The sequence below is a fragment of the Rhynchophorus ferrugineus genome, unplaced genomic scaffold (assembly GCF_030347505.1).
Source record: "Rhynchophorus ferrugineus isolate W39M unplaced genomic scaffold, kcgeb_rfMv2 rfM6, whole genome shotgun sequence".
NCBI classification, from domain to species: Eukaryota; Metazoa; Arthropoda; class Insecta; order Coleoptera; family Curculionidae; genus Rhynchophorus; species Rhynchophorus ferrugineus.
The window spans coordinates 32,242,734-32,256,828 of NW_027472585.1; the positions used below are offsets into that span (position 1 = coordinate 32,242,734).

At 31.6% G+C, this 14,095-nt stretch overlaps 1 protein-coding gene across 1 annotated transcript in view; it reads left to right on the forward strand.

Annotated features, from left to right (window-relative positions):
* The window catches only part of Ets65A (DNA-binding protein D-ETS-3), a 158,399-nt gene that overhangs the window by 39,948 nt on the left and 104,356 nt on the right, over nucleotides 1-14,095 (forward strand). The window contains exon 4 of the mRNA XM_076407008.1: nucleotides 6,591-6,677. Within this exon, the coding sequence (XP_076263123.1) occupies nucleotides 6,591-6,677 (87 nt within the window). The remainder of the gene's footprint in view (nucleotides 1-6,590; nucleotides 6,678-14,095) is intronic.

Sequence of the window (14,095 nt, forward strand, 5' to 3'; positions counted from 1 at the left end):
CCATGCCCCAGCAGGATTCGAATCCGCGGCTATCGCAACAGTAGGAGGACCGTCCTATCACCTTTACCACTGCGCCACCGCTAAATATATTGTTTAATGCTGCGTACAGACCGGGTTAACTAAAGCCAACGAATGGGTTTGTTAGGATATTTTTAGTTCTGTTTGGACGGTAGGGACGACAGCCAACGAAGGTTTGTGGGCATTCGCTTGCAATCCGTAGAGTGTTGGTAACAGCAAAAGAAATGAATGGAATCGGCGAATGCTGTGTGGACGAAATGTAGTGTGTAAAATACGGATTCAAACCCAACGAACCTTTCCTCCTTGTTCGGTGTACAATGCCGAATCTCATACGTTGGCTTTCGTTGGCCCGGTCTGTACGCAGCATAAGATGATACAGATATATTACAAAAATATAATTTGATATAAAATATCTCTAAATTTTTCAATAAATTCCTCAACAATAAATAATATTATAAAATTCAAACTTTCAGTGTACTAAAATGTTGTTTTATTATAAGTATGTAGAGCTACAAACGAAAAATATATAAAATCGTAAAAAAGGGGAAACCTTTAAAAACACGGCAAATATCTCAAATACCACCCATCAAATAAAAATGTCATAAGGTCAATACGTCACCCCCGAGTCGGTGGAAAGTTACTGCTCACTTGGCCATTAACGAACAATACTGTTTAATTGTGCGATGCTATGATGTTTTGTTTGCTTAGTGGTTGTTGGCACGCACTGGAGTCGCACCCGTGGGAAAGAAAAACCACCCCTTCAAAATATTTATTTGCAACCGACGAGTTCAAGCGTCTAGAATTGATATATTTTATTTGTTTGTTGCTTAAATCATTTTTAGACAATGTTAGGCATTTAGTATTATTCTATTTATTGTTAACAATAGTTTTTATTAAATGTTTCTTGTCTTTAATTTTTATTTAAATGCATCAAACAAATTTAAAATAAATAATATATTGTATATTTTTTTACATTTTTTGGAATATGAATTTTTTGGCGTTGAATCACTGGCAATTTTTGGCGAAAATATCCTGTCTATAAAACTATCGCATCACCAAGTCGTTTTTGATTGTTCCACTAATCTTGCATAGCTAGATCTAATGCTTTCAAAAACTTTTCCCGCTTTCATCCATACTATCAATTTGCATTGTTGCAAATTGAAATTCGCCTTTAACATTGCAAAATTCCTCGAAATGTTGCAGATTGGAGTCTCTTTGCATTGCAAATTCAATGGCAATAATAGTTTCTATATTTTCCATGCTATTTTAACAAATTTAGTCTTTCATTTTTATTAACCGACTTCAAAAAAGGAGGAGGTTCTATGTTCGGCTGTATATTTCTTATTAATGTATGTTCTTTAATGTATGTATGTATGTAAAATTCTTTTTTTATTCGAAAGAGTGCATATCCAAGGTGGTCCCATTGGAACCAAATTAAGATCTGTTAGGGGTAAGGGTGAGAAATCGAAGGAAACACTCAAATTTCAAAGGCACGTACAAAGTTTTCACATAATTTTTATCTAAAATATCAGATATTTGTGTATAATTTTATTGCTGAGCTGATGTGACGGAAAATCGGAAGTCGTTCAGTGCAAAAGCCATTCACATTGCTTTTTAAGCACTACATGTAGTATATAAGACCTCGTAGAAATGTTATAGACAACTGCTTCTATAGTGTAATGGTTAAAGCGTTTAGCTCCCAAACGGAGGTAGCGGGGTCGATTCCCGGCGGAGACAATAACTATTTGTTGTTGTAAAGGAACTCACTAAAAATTAAAAAATAATCAAAATTAGATTTTTAACACAAAAAAAAAACATTTTGAAATAATACATAGCTTGTTCAAAGTTATTTTGTAAATACGTCATTTAAATTTGTGACATCAAAACGTCGCAATGTTGCCGCATCAACTCTGAGTTTTAGATCAATTTGGCTTTGACATACCAGAAAATTCTAATCTAATTAAACATTAAAAATGCATGGAAATATCAAAATGTTGCTGCCCCACCCGCCGTATTCTCCAGACCTGGCTCCTTCTGATAGCTTCTTGTTCCCGTATATAAGTCGTGAGCCGTTTAAGCAGTACTCCACTTCTCATGAAGATTCCAAGATATAGGTCGATTCGTGGACGAATCGTTCTTTCGAGATGGAATTGCTTTTGATTTCGAATGAAACATTAGTAGCTATGGATGGACAAAGCTTTGAACAAAATACATTTTACCGATTTTTCATGATAAAGCTTCAAATAAAAAAAATCATTTAAAACTAAGTGTTATACTAGTTAAATTGAAATGTAATGATTGACTCGAATCTTAAACATTCATTAACAACACAGAATTTCTGCGACACACTCCCTTTTTCAGTTTTAGTCAGAAAATTGTAAGATCATGACCAAAAATAGTGAAAGGTAGAAAAAAAATTGTTCTTATTATGAAATGATTTGTAACTCACACATCACCAACTAAATCATTCATCATTTCAAAATACCAACAAAGGATTGTATTTGAGAATTAAGAAACATTTGCATGAAATACAACATACAACTACAAAAACGACAAAAAGCAGATCGACCTTAAAACCAAAGAAATCTGCTGGTTAGTCGGAAGATAGTCCCAACTTGAATTAAAAATCAAAAATATTGGCTTATCAGTCAATTATAAAACCAATTTGGATTTCTGAGGTACAAATATGGAATTGCACTAAAACATCAAACCAACTAATCCAAAGAAGCCGAAACAAACATTCTTGGTTAATTGCCAATACTTATCGCTACACAGCCAACAAAAACTACACGATGAGCTCTAAATTATATAGATCTACAATGTTAACTAAGATTTTTTCTTATAACATGAAAAAAACTATTATTAAAATGGACTCACATGCCAAGCCATACGAACTTGTCTGTGTTACTCTTAACTTAAGAAGTATAACTTAATTTCAATTAGAGAAATACATACTGTTGTATATATTCCACGTCTTGCTTATGTATTGATGCAATTACGTCAGTAAAACAGTAACAAATTAATTCGTAAATATAATCTGCCTGATATCATTCTTATCAAAAGATCGAAATGATTATTTTTATCACAATAAAAATAAAAATAACATATGAATATAATTAAAAGTCATAATTAACATACAATAAGTATTTAATTCTTTTACAAATATGATCGATTTTTAAATAATCGTCTCTATCGACTCTATCGATGCGAACTCATCGATCGGGCAGCTCACTCCCCAAAATCGAAGGATAAGTTTAATGACGGCGAGATCGAGCCTTAATTCGTTAAATGGCTGGAAACATATGCTCGACTGGCGCTCGGGTCCTGGAACTCGTACGATCATGTATCATGTTGTCGTGAGTAGTTGTTCCTTTGATTGTCATTATAATTCAGAAGTGGGGGATTTGTACTGGGAGATTACGGGTGTGCGACATTCGTCGATGAAGTCTTTTAAATTAGACGCGATGTCGACTTAATCGTTTGTTGGCCGGTCGTAGTTAAGAAGTGATTTATGTCTTATTTGATGTCTCTACTTCGTCATGTTTTATTCATAGTCAGTCTCGATCCATAATTAACGAAAACAATGTTTAAATTAAGTAATACACATTTCTGTTTCTATGCATAAAACACCAACAACTTCGATTAAAAAATAATATTTTAAAAATTTAAATCGCCTGAGCATATTCAAAATGAATTAATATTGGTTTTATTTTAAAATGGTCTCTGACCTCTCAAACTATCGAAATAATAAGAACTTTATTTTATGATAATGCTACATCCACTCTAAAGGCCCCAGTCGTAATTAAATTAATGTGCATTACAGTGAATTTAGAGTGGCTTTACAGAATTTGTTGATATTACCAACTTATCGTTCGAGTAATTTAATTAATTTTAAGATAACACTTAGATCTTTCCTCATTTGAAAGCAGAAAATACTATTTTCTATATAAGAATCGTTGTAATATCTGTAAAGCTCTGATTTCCGATTATTCAAATTTGAACAAACACGTCACTACGAGAAACTCAGCCTAATATATTTTCCTGATGTATACATTGTTTCAAAAAGACTGAGGGACCCCACGGGAATCATATCAAGCAAATCAATGTCCTTTGTACTGAAAAAAAGTAGAGTGGCTATTGGAGAATTTGTTGGCATTACCAACGTATCGTTCGTTAATTATCCAACGTCAATTTAATTGATTTTAAGAGAGCACTTAGATATTTCGTCATCTAAAACCAGAAAACACTATTTTCTATATAAACATAGATTATTTTATGTAGACTGAGAAGTACTCAATGAGATTCATTCAGTTGATTCGAATTTAACAACTTTTTCGAAGACTGCCATAAATTTATTACATCTAATTTCGTAAAATTAAATAAATCGTTTGTGTTTTATATCAAAAGTATTTTATTAACATATATTCTTCGTAATATGTACTTATTGAAATTATATATAATATGTAGTTATTATACTTATTGAAAAAGTGGGATAGATCTACTTCCGCAAACTGGTTTTATTATTCGAACAGTTTTCGGTAGGAAGAATAACTCCTGTAGTCTATTTCCTATCTCCTTTAATGGTTAAACCTTCCCACCAATACACCCACCAGATACCTAATAGTCTTTTTTTAACTAATCTCTCACATGGAAGCAGACACCATTTAGCAAAAGGAGGATTAAGGCAGCACGATAAGTACTGCTGTATGGATATTGTTAGCCTGCTTCTGTTGAGTCTCTGGACTATAGACTTGTCCACAACAGCCAACTCCCAACTTACTTCCCAATTAACGAAATCCCAATCATCTATCTATAATATTAATAAGAAAAACTTCATTGATGTTTCCTCGGTTTCTCCCAAAAAAACTGACCGAACTCTCGAATTTTATGTATTTTAGCTTGTTTCACTTACATATCTGTAGCGTGTATATAAGAGCATTATTAATAAAAATAATTTAAAGTTCTAAGTTACTGAATAACACTGCTGTGAAATAAAATCAGAACTGGGACAGTCTTGTTTGTCTGCTTCTTTGCAATTCCTTACTAATATTTTCATCCCTTTGCTAATTTGATATATTTTTATTATTATAATATTATTAATGGTTTAAATTACTATTTGACATCTAATGAAAGCCATGCTATTTCGTCACTGTTATCCATTGGACACTGACAGATTAGGGTAACAAAAGATTAAAGTTTCAGTTCTTGCTTGACTCGTTTCATATTATTATATTTCTATCTATTATTACTATTCGTTTCACGTTATAATTATATATACAAATATTACACATGCTGATAAAATAACGCACCAAATAATTAAAATTGTTTCTCAAACATTCGGAATATTTCTTGAAATATTTGCATTGAAATGTGTTCTGATCTACTATTAAGAATAAGGCCGTAAATTCTTACAGAGCGTCATTTCAAATCCCAGTATCAGTCAGGCCAAAAAGTTTTGTGTGGATATGGCATCAGTAAGCTGTAGTAAATTACGACCTACTAAAACCGAATGAAACTGTGACTAGAGATATCTACCGACACAAATTTAATAACATGATCAACATGTCATCTTCTTGATTGGCAATGCTTTAGTCAGGTTAGAAAGAGTTGTTTACATCAATACCGACGCTGAATATTCATAGACCAAAAAGTCTTGTGTGGATATGGCATCAGTAAGCTGTAGTAAATTACGACATACTAAAACCGAATGAAACTGTTACTAGAGATGTCTACCGACACAAATTGAATAACATGATCGACATGTCATCTTCTTGCATGACAATGCTTTGTCATATGTTGCCATACTTGTGAAAGATATACTTTCGTACATTGAATTCGGTCACTTCAGCCTCACTCAACATGCTCACCAGACATAGCGCTTTTTGGTTAACAGTTATTCTGTGTATCAAAGAGCTGTCGAAAATAATGAAAAATATATTCATTAATATATATATTGTACCAACCTGTCTTGATACAGCCTATTTAAAATGACAAAATGATCAAAATGCATGAAAATGCCTAATTAATAGACAATTCTTCAAAACGTAGTGCTCTATTTTTTAGACGCCCTTCATATATATATATATATATATATATATATATATATATATATATATATATATATATATATATATATATATATAACTTTCAGAACTTCTACAACAACATTGAAACCCAAAAATCCAGTTTATATTACTTATTAAACAACCACTGTTAAAACAGTTGGTAAATTTTATATTCTTCCATTTTTCAATTTTTCTATTTTGGTAGTACGCCAATTACCATTGTATTCTACAACATTGTAGAAGTTATCTTCGAAGGGTAAATGTGATAATATTATCTTTACAAGAAAAAATAAGTGGTATAAATAATTGGTATAAAAAAGTTTAATTGTTTTTAAAAACATATTTGATTTATTAAAAGAGGACGTTTGCATAAAATTTTTTAAAACATTTAAGTATTAGTGTCCTGATATAACTAACAGAAATATAAATGCCAATTATAATTTGTAGGTTTATAATCAAATTGTCAATATTTTGGCAAATTTATCCTAAACGTATGTCTATTTTCAGGAATCACATTGGATAAATCCCTACACAATCAGTCATCTACACCCAAATCGTACAACAGTATATCGGACACTCTGCGATCAAAATGTGGTAAGTACAATAAAATTTCAATAGCACAGTATTCTGTACGCAATTGGATTGTAGCGATTTCTGTCCTGTCCGGTATCGATCCCTGCGAACTTTTCTCACAACGCTTATGCTTCCTACACCATACGGGAATAGTTATTGAGCGAGAACGAGTTATTCCTGCGGTGATGAATAGAGGGCGCTGCCTGTCGCCCTCTATTCTTCTTTGTGATTTCACGACTCAATAAAAGATGTCTATTATGTCTGTCTGAAGTGGTTTTTGTTAGATAAGTTTCATATTATAAGAATGGTGAATTTTTTTTTTACAGATTTATTTAAAAATTGTTACGTTATTATTTTAAATATCTATTCTGTTAAATATTATCCATATCCTTTATCATTACGTCCATTTTCGAATTATATTTAAAGAAGAAGTGTGGTATAAAGTGGTTCTAGTTAGTTCTTACCTGAGTTTTTAAAATTTATTTTTTTTATTTATTAATATATTGTTAATGAATAAACTGACAATTTGTGTCTATTGTGGCTTCTAGGAAAAAGGACTCAGAACTCTCTTCTGGACTCATCTCGGAAGGCCCATTGGCCCTAACTTAGCCTCTAATAAATTAAAATAAGAGTTAATGCATTTTGCAGTGCTTTTACGATTTAGTAAACTTCACTACAAAATATCGCATGGTTTGGTTCTCTTCTTACATTCTAGCTCAGTGTTATCCTCATTTATTGTTACGAATCTCTTAATTCCCTCTGTCACAGATTCCTTGTACCTATTCTGACAGAATCAGAATATCTTGGTGTAAGTAATTATTGCTGTAATATCAGAGTGCATCTACAATACTTCTCAAGACTTTATTGAGAAATGCTTGTATTACCTACCAGATACCTAATAGCCTTTTTAACTAATCTCTCACATGGAAGCAGGCACCTTTAAACAAAAGGAGAATAAGGAGAAGGATAACTACTGCTATATGGATATTTTTAACCTGCAATGTGTTGCTTCCGTTGAGTCTCTGGACTATAGACTTGTCCACTACAGCCTGCGAACCATACCGCTACCAAGCTCCCAACTTACTTCCCAAATAACAAAATTTGAATCCTCTATCTATAACTCTAATAAGATAAACTTCATAGACATTTCCTCGGTTTCTCCCAAAAAAAAAACTGACTAAATTCTCAAATTTTGTATATTTTAGCTGGTTTCACTTGTATATCTGTAAATATTTACAGGAGTTTTATTAATAAAAAATAATTTAATGTTCTAAGTTGTTGTATAACACAGATGTTAAATAAAATGAGAACTGGAACAGTTTTGTTTTTAGTGTTTCTACCATTTAGTACACTTCACTACATAAGATCATATGGTTTGGTTCTCTTCTTACATCCTAGCTCGGTGTTATCCTTATGTATGTTATTGTTGCGAATCTCTTAATTCCCTCTATCACAGATTCCCTTTATCTATTATGGCAGGATCAGAATGTCTTGATGTAAGTAATTGTTCTTATAATATCTGAGTGCATCCATAATACTTCTCAAGACTTTATTGCGAAATATTTGTATTATGTTAATGTTACACCTCGCAGAACATCCCCATGACCGAATTCCATAGTTTCATATAGTTTTTAGTATTTGCTTGAACAACAGCAATTTAACATGTATTTTAACCCATATATTTTTTTACAATTTAATTATAGTTTTCTACTTTTGTTTTTGAAATGCTTTTTCCAACGGAGTATTGCATCGAGATTCATCCAAAGCTATTTGACATTGCTGGGATAATCGTATTACTAATATGTATATAAATAGATATATAAACAGTTTGGTTATAGATGAATTTAATTTTAGTATCTTTAACTTTTATTTTCCATGCCTGAGTCCACTTATTTATATTATTACCTGCGTCTAAAGGAAATATTTATAGTAAATGAACATGTAATTGCTCATTTACATTCCTGGCAACTACTCTAATAGTTTGATATTTTTCCTTCGTTTCTAAATTTTCTTGGACGGCAGATTTATTCCAATCAAGCAACAATAAGTAATGAATGCTAAAAACGCAATTTTAACATTCAATAATTAGTGTCTGTGTACCGAAAATCTCTCAGAGAAATAGTACTGGAGAGAAAACAAAAAGTATCAAATCCAACGAATTTTACAGTTAGATTACACTTTATAAAAATTACTTTTGAATATTAATAATAATAATATGTAATTTATATGTTATACAAAAAGCTATACAGACTGTCCTTGTATGGTGTGTGAAATGTTCACCTAAAGTAAACCTTTAACATTATAAACAAAAACCTGTAATTAGATCTGGTTCTTGCTACTATTAGTGTATTTTCCTTCAGCCTGCTAGTACTTCAGTTCTGGAATGTTATAAAACAATTTAATTAAGTTATTTTATTTTATTTCCATGCAATAAGTAGCGGTCAACAAGGTCTAAAAATTGGCTAGGGAAAATACAGCTTAATAACTTCAAATTTTCCTGTTAATATTGGGTTGAGGCGAAATCACAAAAACCTAATAATATCACTTGACAATTGCCCCATTCTTTAAACAGAATCTGTTTAATACGTTGGCATCCATCTAGATGGTAGGTTGAATTGGAACACCGTGTTTGACAAAAAGCAGAGCTAGACTCAAACAGTACTCTTAACATGATCTAAAGTCAAAGAAATTGGATTATCAGTCAATCATAAAGCTAATTTAGATCTAAGGGGTGCAAATATGGAGATGCACTGAAACATCAAACCAACTAGTAATCCGGCGCACCCAAAACAAAGTTCTACGATTAATTTCCGAAAATTCTTATTGATGTATTAATGTTTAGTAGTTTATGGCTCGGTGGTGGTGGTGGTGGTGGTGGTTATGGTCTTACTGGAGGCAAAATGAAATAATACAGCGATGGTTTGACTATCATTGATGATGTGGCCGTTATGCATTGATGTATTGTAAAATTTTATGAAATATAAATAGATGAAAAGGGAGTGGCGCTGTGGTACCTGAGATGAGGATACTTCGATAGTGGAACGTCTGAACTGAACGATGGTCAGTTAAAAATACCCGTCAGTAATATCCGAGATCAAAGTCTGGGGGTTGGTAGATCTTTGTTATCGTTTACTGGACGTCACTGCTGACATCACGCACATGTCCTACATCTGGGATAATATTTTTTGGGTATTTTGTTGGCCGCTATTTTTAGATGTAAAATTCGAGTTGCCTCAAGGTCGCTCAACAATAGTAATAAATTAATCTGTAAATTAAGATTGTACTAAGCATCAATTGTACTAAGCTCCCTTGGTCCGTTACTAATCGGTATATCCTCTAATCCTTAAACATAGCGGTGGAAACGATGTACTATTACATAACATATTTTTTTATATCTCAACAAATAAATCTGTAAATTAAGATTGTACTAAGCATCAATTGTACAAGTCAACAAATCATTTAAGTTGATGTATCACACCTAATATTTTCGTATTGTTAAAGTATAACACATGCGATTTGTTATATTTCACGTCTTGTCTTAATCCAATATTCCGGTTGATCCTTCACATGTTAGGCCCGTATCGCCCTTCCTCTACGAAGACGGAAAGTTAAAAAGCGCTCATTCCATCACGACACAACAAAGAGCCACGGTGAGGGCGGCAAAGTGCGCGAGCGAGATGCAGCGCCGTGCCAATCAAAATCCATTCATTAGTCTCTTCGGTTAAGTGGCGCCTCTAGCGGCTAAAGTGTGAAGTGACTGACAATTGCGGTCGGGTTTTAAGCTTTCCAGAGTTTCGATTGTGCCTGGAGGATAAAAGCGGATCGGGTGCCTAATGGAATTTGTCGAGGTGAGGGTTTGATGGCCGACTTACACCAACTATCAAACAATAAAAAGGAATTCGCCTGGCTATGCGAATATAAATTTAAATATCGTTACATGATTTATGATAACGATTCACTATGGCTTTGTTAGTTTATTGGTATTCAAAACCAAGTAAAAAATCAAAATATGATTTACTTTCGACTCATAGTTAAAAACTAATGATAAATGAGAGTGATAATTATAATAATAAGGACAATATAAGCCAATTGTATAGACGGTTTCATCAATAACAGTATTACAGGATCCAAAATTTTTGGTTGGGTAAAGGACACAATATTATATGTTGCTTCACATCTAATTAATTTTTTTCTATTTTTACGTTTAGGTTTAATTTCAAACATGTTGTAGGAGAACTTAGATGATTATGGATGATTTGAGCTTGTTAGCTCTCCCTTGGTCCGTTACTAATCGGTATATCCTCTAATCCTTAAACATAGCGGTGGAAACGATGTACTATTACATAACATATTTTTTGATATCCCAACAAATAAAGTACCCTGACTTTTCTCACTCATTAATAAATGGGCGATTCAAGAAGAGCAATCATTAACAATAGGCATTTCATTTGAAATTTAATATTCAAATAACAAAGGTGACAGTTAAAATTATTTAATATCCCTAAAATTTAAATATAAATATACATCATGTAAAACAAAAGATATATATATATATATATATATATATATATATATATATATATATATATATATACATATGAATGTTCGTCGGGTCGGTCAGTCGGTCGAAATGTGTGGCTGCTGCTGCGATTATTTGTCAGAACACTCACTACTATTTTTGGAAGGAATTTGCACGGGAACTAAAAACACTGGTTGAAGCAAAGTTGTTTATTTTAACTTACGATTGATACATGTGGTCGATGGGAGAATTGACAGATTGATATTAGGTTAAGTAGAGGAAGTACGGTAGCGCTGTGGAAGTGGTACTGTTACAAGGGGACGGTGAAAAGAAAAGAGAGCGAGACGTCGTCGTGATGGTCTTATATACCCTGGAACCGCATGGTACCAATTCACCGGCGCTGCCAACCTTTGTACTTGTTGATGTATTCGTGGTGGCCCAAAGGGTCGTGGCGATCGCCACATATATATATATATATATATATATATATATATATATATATATATATATATTTGTTTGTGTGTGTGTGTGTATGTGTGTAAAGAAGAAAGAAAATATACTGGTTTTGGTATGGCAGCTAAGAATTTTCGATGTATTCACTTTCAAACAAATTTAGTTGTACTCTGGTATTACGTCATCAATTCGTTTCTTCCCTAGTAAATGTGTTTATAATAATTTATAAAAAAAAATCTGTAAATACTGCATAGAAATATCTAGTTCCATTAGACTTGTTCGATACATTTCAGATTAACAGTTTCCTTTGAAATAATTGTATTAAATTATATTTGTATTAAAAACTACTAACTGTTTTTATACATTTCATATATTTAATCTATGATAGTGCTAACTTCAAGATGATCTGGATTCGTCACTCGCTTGGTATGAGGTCGGTTTTTTCGATGAATTCAAGATTATGTTTTTAGTTTTTTAATATAAATATAAATGTACATCATATAAAACAAAAGATATATATATATATATATATATATATATATATATATATATATATATATATATATGTGTGTGTGTGTATGTGTGTAAAGAAGAAAGAAAATATACTGGTTTCGATATGGCAGCTAAGAATTTTCGATGTATTCACTTTCAAACAAATTTAGTTGTACTCTAGTATTACGTCATCAATTCGTTTCTTCCCTAAAGTAAATTCGTTTATAATAATTTATAAAAAAAATCTGTAAATACTGCATAGCAATATCTAGTTCCATTAGACCTCTTCGATACATTTCAGATTAACAGTTTCCTTTGAAATAATTGTATTAAATTATGTTTGTATTAAAAACTACTAACTGTTTTTATACATTTCATATATTTAATCTATGATAGTGCTAACTTCAAGATGATCTTGATTCGTCACTCGCTTGGTATGAGGTCGGTTTTTTCGATGAATTCAAGATTATGTTTTTAGTTTTTTAATATAAATATAAATGTACATCATGTAAAACAAAAGATATATATATATATATATATATATATATATATATATATATATATATATATATATATATGTGTGTGTGTGTGTGTGTGTGTGTATGTGTGTAAAGAAGAAAGAAAATATACTGGTTTTGATATGGCAGCTAATAATTTTCGATGTCTTCACTTTCAAACAAATTTAGTTGTACTCTGGTATTACGTCATCAATTCGTTTCTCCTCTAAAGTAAATGTGTTTATAATAATTTATAAAAAAAAATCTGTAAATACTGCATAGCAATATCTAGTTCCATTAGACCTCTTCGATACATTTCAGATTAACACTTTCCTTTGAAATAATTATATTAAATTATATTTGTATTGAAAAACTACGAACTATTTGTATAGTGCTAACTTCAAGCTGATCTTGATTCGTCACCCGCTTCGTATGAGGATGGTTTTCTCGATGAATTCAAGATTATATTTTTTATTTTCTGAGATATTTCAGTGACCCTGTCCATTCTAATATTCAGTGCAGCTGCAACACGCTAAAAAGTATCTTCAATAAGAATTAATATTTAACAGTAAAAATGCTTACCTCTCTAACGAATTTTACTGGCAAGAGGGGGCCTCCATTATCTTTTTTTTCTCCAAAGTAACTGATTAGAGACCCAATTTGTTCTGTCTGGATTCGGAATTTTCAATCAGAGTAAAAATAAGCAGCATTTTCAAATTTATTTACATTTTTTTAAATTAATTTATTTTCAAATTTACAAGCAAATCATTAAAATAACATTTGCCGGTTTATAACCTTTCATCACTATTGATTTGAAGAATTTTGCTTAGGTTTGACAACCGGACGACTTTGGCAGTCTAGTTCGGTTACCCTTTCGAATTTATCAGAAGCATTGTGTCTCTTTTTAATTAGATTAAAATGAGAAGGAAAACATTTTATGGTATTAAAACGAATTTACAAATTGCGGCAGGCAATACATTAAACATCTTGATGGCTTATGTACAAAATTTTTTTTGGATAGACTATATACTTTTTGTTGTTATTTTTATTTGGAATGAACATATAAGGAATATAATATATCATGCTAATAAGTAAAAGCGAAACTAATCAAAACTAAATTGTTTATTCTACTATTCGATTCATTTCATATTAGAACTACTTCTCTTGAAAACGATGTAAATAATTTCATGAAGCTGGCACATGATTTTTTCAATCTTGATAACCTGCCATTCTTGCTTCTATGAAGAATATTAATAAGCCAATATTATTGTGTAAGTTATGCACCGTAAAATCTAAAAGAAAGAGTTTGATTTTTTGATATTAATTGTTGTAGATAGAAAATAAGTATAATGTGTTCTATGAAGTAAGTTAATAAATGGTTTTGTTGTCTAATCATCTATCAGCGATCTCCTTATCTTATCTTCAATTTTCCCATAGAGATCAACCAATTAAACTGCACACGACAATATACCGGAAAA